The sequence below is a fragment of the Brachyistius frenatus genome, unplaced genomic scaffold (genome assembly GCF_029030835.1).
Source record: "Brachyistius frenatus isolate BFR_SWC_R1_liver_20210118 unplaced genomic scaffold, ASM2903083v1 Contig_90, whole genome shotgun sequence".
Lineage (NCBI taxonomy): Eukaryota > Metazoa > Chordata > Actinopteri > Embiotocidae > Brachyistius > Brachyistius frenatus.
In genome coordinates, this window is record NW_027210689.1 from 1,278,476 (window position 1) to 1,285,457 (window position 6,982).

The window sequence follows — 6,982 nt, forward strand, 5'->3', positions numbered from 1 at the left end:
ACTTTATTCAAAGTGAGTTAAAACTTGCAGTGATCAGTTCCTCTTTCTCATTTCTCTAAAACCTTTAGGCCAGGTTATTAATCTGATTTGGTCAAAAACAACAGCATTACAGAAGTGTAGCAGCCTGCGATGCAGTAGAAATGTTAAATAATAATAAATAACTCTGTCTTACCTGGACATGCAGCATAAAGACTGAAGGATCTACTTCTCATTCAAACGTTGACACACTGAATGCACTGAGTAACACTGTAAATAGTAAATTCATCCAAGTCTAAATAAACTAATAATTAAATATCAATCTAACAGAAATGCAGGAACTTCCTGTTCTATGGAAACAACAACAGAACTTAATTAATGAAAAAGTCCATGATTCAGGAACAAACTTTATAAAGCACATCAGGTAGTTCAGATTGTTGGTTTCACTGGTGAGATGGTGCCCACAATAAACCCATTCAAAGGATTTAATTATTTATAAATATCACAAATAAAGAGTTCTGACAGTCTTTGAAACACAGGTGTATTTCCTCACTGATATTTGCATAAATGTGATTGAACCTCATTATTTCTTGACTGACTGAATGTGTTGAAATCAATTAGAGAGGGAATATTGAGACAAATGCTGATTTAATGTCCTCTAAAGCTTCCTGTATTTGCATCAAACTGATCGTACATGTTTTTTTATAATTAAACAGCAGCTCTGTATTATCCAGGTTGCGAGGCTGATGAGGAACCCGCTGATGGTGAGAGGAGGGCTGTCTCTCTGTGACACGTCTTTTAATCATCAGTTGGTACATTTCAAGTCTATTAAAATAGGCGCATTTTACAGAACGATGAGATTATTAACAAGATGTCGACTCGGGTTCTTAAATTCAGCTCTGCAATAAATAAATAAATAAAGAGAAGACAAAGGTTTGTACATCGTTGTGTTTCATGCAGAGACAGCAGTAGCCGTTTCAGCACCGGTACGGCAGCGCAGGCTGTCCCATCCTCACCGGGTGCATGAACACCCCCCCCAGCAGCACTCGCTCCCCCCAACCCAGCAGCTTGTTCAGGGAGAAGCTGAACGGCGACAGCAGGCCCGACTCCTTCACCTCAGTCCTGCCGCACCTGCTGGGAGACCGACTCGGCTCTGTGCAGGCGTCCCCCGCCTGCCCGTAGGACCCGGGGCCGCTCGGAGTCTTCGCCTCAGGCGTGTCCCCCATCTCCCCGCTAGGGACAGTTTTTGACATTGCGCCGCCGCCACCTCTCGCTGAGGGAGGGTTTATCCCCAATGGGGTCAAAGACAGTGTGAGGCTTTTACGCTTCTCCAACAGAGACACAGAGCCTGATGGCAGCTGTAGTTCTGCGGGCTTCGGTGCTGGTTTGATGGGCTCACGGTGGTGCTGCTGGAGAGCGACATCCGGCGTGTGAGGTTCGTGCCGCTGGTTATCACCCTCAGCTGAAAGCCTCTGTGTTCTGTCTCTGCGGTGGGTTGAGGCTGCGGTGACGCCGTCGGCCTGATAACTGCCGTGAGAGCGGCTCTCCGTGTCAGTGACGGACGGCATGAAGGAGTCTCCTCCGGAGGCCTTCTGGCTCAGAGCGCCCTGGAAGTGCTGCAGCTGACCCAGGAAGTTGAAGTTGGGGGAAATGGAGGGCCGGCGCTCCTTCACAAACCTGAGAGGGAACATAACAGGTTTGTAGGTTAGAGCCACTGTTTTCATATTCTACATTCATCTATGGCCGCAGTTACACCGACATTATTCATGACATTAAAACATAAAGAAACAGAAAAAACTGGTTCTGTAACAGAGCGAATAAAGATCATAAAGTGTCGGTGAGTCGGCCTCATTCTGATGCACCACGCTGACTGTCCTGATGCCTTCCTGTTCACTCTGTCCAACCTAAATTTGTGAATTATGCCTCCTGCAGATCATGCCTACTGCAGCGGTGCAGTGGCACAGAGCAGGAGTACAGGGAGCGGGAGGAAAACAGGTGGAGAGGCGCAGCAGGAATCATCAACCTGAATGTGAGACCGAGGAGATGATGGTGACGAACTGAGGAAGGATGAGAGCTGTTCTGAAGTCCCGCTGACATAGTGGGGAGGAGGTCGGTCATATCGAGCACTGCAAAGGTGTCAGACAGGGCAGACTGGAGGATCAACACCGATGCTGAGGACGTGAAGTCTGTTTTATGAGGACGCTCCAATGTTTCAATGCTGAAGATCGTCTACCAGTCTGAGGGCGGTGAATAACGTCTGTCTGCTGGGGGGAGCAGCATCAGATCCAGAGAGGCCGGAGGAGCGTTAAACTCATTCACACGTTGTTAAAACCATGTGGATTCTGAGGTTGAGATTATGATCGAGTGTCGTAACTTTCAAATACTGAGTCATGAAAGTGTCTGCATCTCTACGCTCCATGCACTTCACTGCGCCGTGATTTGTTCATGTAAAACCTCTGAACTATTCTGTCCCCCCTCACATAGAAGAAACAGAGCAAACCTCCCACTGCCCTGTGGAAAACTGTATTTTTGAACTGTTGCAATTCTGTCAGTGATGAAGAGTAATAAATCCATTCAGTGTTAAATATCATTTTCAATCAGTCGGCGTAATAAGAACAAGTCAGATGCTCAGATACTGAATAAATACATAAAGATGGAAGAGAGGAAGGTGTTCGAAATCTGCTCCATCCTGCTTCTATCAAGGATTTTATCCAGTTCATGAAGTAATCAGAAAGTTTAGAAAATAAATCAAGAGGTTTCTTTCGTATTTGTTGTGTGATTAAATAGTTTTCATGTTATTGATGGATGTCTGCTCAGGTCCGTGTGTGTGTGTGTGTGTGTGTGTGTGTGTGTGTGTGTGTGTGTGTGTGTGTGTGTGTGTGTGTGTGTGTGTGTGTGTGTGTGTGTGTGTGTGTGTGTGTGTGTGTGTGTGTGTGTGTTGACGGCCGTACCTGTAGGCGTGGTCCAGGTCCATCTCCAGGCTGTACATGATGTAGGCAACGGCCAGAGCCGGCGAGCGAGAGATTCCTGCAGCACAGTGAACCAACACTGAGGCCCCCGACAACATGGCTGCGTCTGAACACACGCACACGGCAATGTAACCGACCGCAAAAATAACTCGCACACAGTCACAAGTTTTCTGCAGAGATCCTGCAGGCAAGTCCTCACCAATGAAGTGAAGAGCCTGTGGTATCCACGGCAACAGGTCGTCCCACAGAGAGTCATCGATGGGGATGCGAAGGTATCTGGAGCGAGGCAGGAAGGAGGGCTGGGGGCTGCAGCGGCTCACACTCAGCACGTAGGAGATCCCCATGGAGGCCAGACGCTCCTACACACACACACACACACACACACACACACACACACACACACACACACACACACACACACACACACACACACACACACACACACGTAGAGACACGCGCAGTGTGAGACACAGCGTGTCTAATTTGTGGATTCATATTTACAGATAAGAGTTGATCTGCTTCATCTTACAGTATTTTACTTTAATAAATAAACTTTCAACAGTAACAACAACATAATATATGAGAATAATATACAAGAACAGCACACAGTCCAACAGCTGAAACGTGGCCGACTGTCTCTGAGTGATCGTTGGTCGGTTCAATGCTCTCAACTCGTTCAAACGAAAAGCTTGTCTCGGAGGAAATAACTAAAGCAGAGAAGCCCAGCCGTCTCTGTAACCGCGGGGACAGTGCGTGTGTGTGTGTGTGTGTGTGTGTGTGTGTGTGTGTGTGTGTGTGTGTGTGTGTGTGTGTGTGTGTGTGTGTGTTTGGTGGGAGTGGGGGGGTATAATGGGGGGCTTGACAGGGTCAGAGGGCACGAAAGCAACTACAACAGTGGTGGAAAGTTTTGACGACAAATTGCAAGACCAAATCCCCGTTTCCCCCTAATCTGTATGACATCATGTGATTAATTCCATAACATGTGTATGAGGTGTCGCTGCACAGTGAAGAACACAGCTGACGGAGGAGGTGTCGTCGCCTGATTCATTTAGGAAACGTAACATCTGCATTGATGCTGCTGTGATCTCAGACATAACACATCAGCCTCCTCCAGTGTTGTCATGTTTATCAATGACATCATGCAGAGGCAGAGGTTCTTTACACATCCTGAGATCTGTAGTGCGCCCTCTAGCGGAACCCTTCCGGTAACGCACAGAGTAAACGGGCCAGGATGTAAACAGTGAAGTCAAGACACTACATTTACTCTGACAGCTTTAAGTGACTATTCAGATGAAGATTTTTACACAGTTGTGATAATAATAACAACATAACAAGCTTTGAAAACCCAACACATTGATAACGATGACATCAATCATTTCCAGTTTATTTGTCTTCTGACAAGCAGTGTGTAGTTGGGTCATATTTCACATGTCTGGGAGATTTTTCTCTCCAAACCTGTGACATAATTTCATTCAATACATGTTAAATGATCCAATATGTCGGCAAAAATCTCAGATTAGAGGAAAAAAGTCCAGAAAGTAAAAACAGATTTGTGGATCTAAACTTTGTTTATTTTCTTCTCTCCTCTTCTGGTAATCATCTGATGAGCCCTCAGATGATCAATTATCAATCAGGACCACCGCTACACCACAATACTTTCATCTAACTGGAGTTTGCTGCTCTTGCTTATTTTACTTAAGAAGGATTATTTGTATCCAGGATGTGTGTTGCAGTAGCTCCTGTTTATATGTATTAATATGAATAATAATGAATGTATTAATACTCGCTGAAGTAAAGGAATCTTTTTGCACCAATATTAATGTGCTTTGTGTTTTTTTTTTCTTGTGTTACAGCAGCAGAAACAGTAACTGACTGATGAAGTAGATTTGCAGATGCTGGACTTTGAGAACTGAAACCTTGTAGCTCTGTTTAATAGTGTGCACATAATGGATCAGAGCGGACCCGGTTCTCCGGTCCCATGTCCCGGTTCCCGGTCTTACCTGCGTCACGTCGCTCTCCGCTCCGAGGTACAGCCGCGGCAGGATGACGGACAGCGGAGGCCGCTCCTCCTGAGTCTCCCGGGACCAAACCATCTCTGCAGGAATATTTGATCTGCAAACTGAAGACATGAAATAACTTGTCAGAACCAGATGCGACCCGAAACAACTTCTTTTTTTTTTTTTTTTTTTTTAAATAAAACACAGACTCCAACTCGTAATGAAAATATGCTGTTTCATATCTACTTTTCTATCGCGATAAACTCTTGATATTTGTTAGCGTGTTTACTCACTCTGTCCCTCCGTGCACTCCTCTTCTTGCAGCAGCAGCACGGCTCAGCTCGGCTGTCAGTCGCAGGTTTGCAGCAGCTCTTCTCCGTCCTCTTCACTCTTCTCTCTCAAACTGGCTTCTGAACGATGAGCTCATCCTCTTTCCAACAATAGACCCTTACTGGATGATGTCATCTGCAGCCAATCAGCGCTGTGCTGGACCTGCACACGCGCAGCAGCAGCAGCAGCAGAGATAGGGGAGGGGGGCTGTCAGCGTGCAAACAGAGTTCACTGTTCATCTCCTTCATATCACACTGATGTGCAGATCATAAATAAAACTGGTGTCCTCCTCCTGTATTTTAAAATCACTGGTTTCCCAGTCACAGGACACAGTCACCTGTCAGGAAGATCACACTAAGACTGCAGAGTCTGTTGCAAAGGTCTATACACAGCTGATCAACTGGAAAACACAGCTGATCAACACACAGCTGATCACCTGGAACACACCTGGAACACATCTTGTTTCCCAGCCACATGACACACAGTCACATGACAGGCAGATCACACTGAGACTGCATAGTCTGCTGCAGAGGTCTGTGCACAGCTGATCACCTGGAAAACACTTGGAACACAGCTGATGAACCATCAGGGATCATTTGAGAGGGAAAAGATTCGATCTTTGTTGTGTTTTCTTCTGTCTCAATTTAACACAAACGTTCATGAATCTTTGAACGGTCAGAAGGATCGTTGACATGAGACCCAACTTGACTGAAGTTAGGAAGCTGCAGGTTTACAGAAGACCAGTTGTTGAACTGAAGAATTCATCACATTCAGTTGGAGGATCAACTCACATTATTTACTTCTTATTTTCCAATCATATCAAAAGAAAATCCATTTCTCCTGCAAGAATGATTCTTTACAGGGATGGTGGTGATGATGATGGAGGTGGTGTTTAAGTGCTCTGACAGTTACTGATAGTAATGAGGTGCTTTGATGATGTAATCTGATGCAGCTGCAGAAAAAAGCTTTAGTTTGTTAGCATGCTAACAAGTAGCATTTAAAATGCTGGTCCAGTAAACAGCAGTTTGACTTCTTTTAAAGTTTAATCTGCTTCATGAAAAACATGAATCTGTTCAGCTGCTTCATTTAGTCATTTAAAAAAATTTCCCCTCGGGGATTAATAAAGTATATACCTACCTACCCTACCTAGTCTCATTTATGTCTAAAATCAACATCATGATGTCGTCATGATGACATCATGACAGGTCAGCTGACTGATGTAGTGTTCAACCACATTAACCTTGTTCCACAGACATACTCTTTGCCAACATCTGGTTTGGAGTCTGGACACCGTAGACTTACAGAATCTGAGCAACTTAAATAAATGGTTTGAATTTTTGACAGCTTGAATTACTTTCTTGATTAAAACTTTGAATATTAAAAATGAAAGTGAAGATAAATTATTCAGACACAAAAATCTAAAGATACATTATTTCAATGCAAAAATAATTCAGCGTTAGAAACGGCCTTTAAATATGAGCATTTTAGTTCAATTCAATTTTAAATAAGGACATCTCAGCACGAGTCGTCTCAGGGCACGAAACGTCAAGATTATAGAGAAACTCAAGAATTCCCAGAGGGAGGAAAATCTGACAGAAAGAAACCTGGAAAAAAAAAAAAAAAAAAGAACAGCAGAGAAACGACAGGACTAAACGACCGCTTCCTGTTTGTGTGACGTCATCCTACGTCGGCGTGATAAACAACAGGAGG

General features: G+C 44.6%; 1 protein-coding gene across 1 annotated transcript; it reads right to left on the reverse strand.

Moving 5' to 3' along the window:
- Window positions 1-607: 607 nt before the first annotated feature.
- Window positions 608-5,341, reverse strand: LOC138627714 (dual specificity protein phosphatase 8). The gene is made up of 5 exons (XM_069710232.1): window positions 5,236-5,341; window positions 4,946-5,064; window positions 3,145-3,304; window positions 2,928-3,051; window positions 608-1,653 (listed from the first exon to the last, which is right to left on the reverse strand). Exons 2-5 carry the CDS (start codon window positions 5,036-5,038, stop codon window positions 954-956), a joined length of 1,077 nt encoding a protein of 358 aa, XP_069566333.1. The 5' UTR covers window positions 5,039-5,064; window positions 5,236-5,341; the 3' UTR covers window positions 608-953.
- Window positions 5,342-6,982: the final 1,641 nt, after the last annotated feature.

Coding starts and splice junctions, on each gene's coding strand:
- LOC138627714 (XM_069710232.1), bottom strand. CDS start 5,038: ATGGTTTGGTCCCGGGAGACTCAGGAGGAGCGGCCTCCGCTGTCCGTC. Junction 3,305..4,945: donor CGGAGAGCGACGTGACGCAG/GTAAGACCGGGA, acceptor GTGTGTGTGTAG/GAGCGTCTGGCCTCCATGGG. Junction 3,052..3,144: donor ACAGGCTCTTCACTTCATTG/GTGAGGACTTGC, acceptor GCGTGTGTTCAG/ACGCAGCCATGTTGTCGGGG.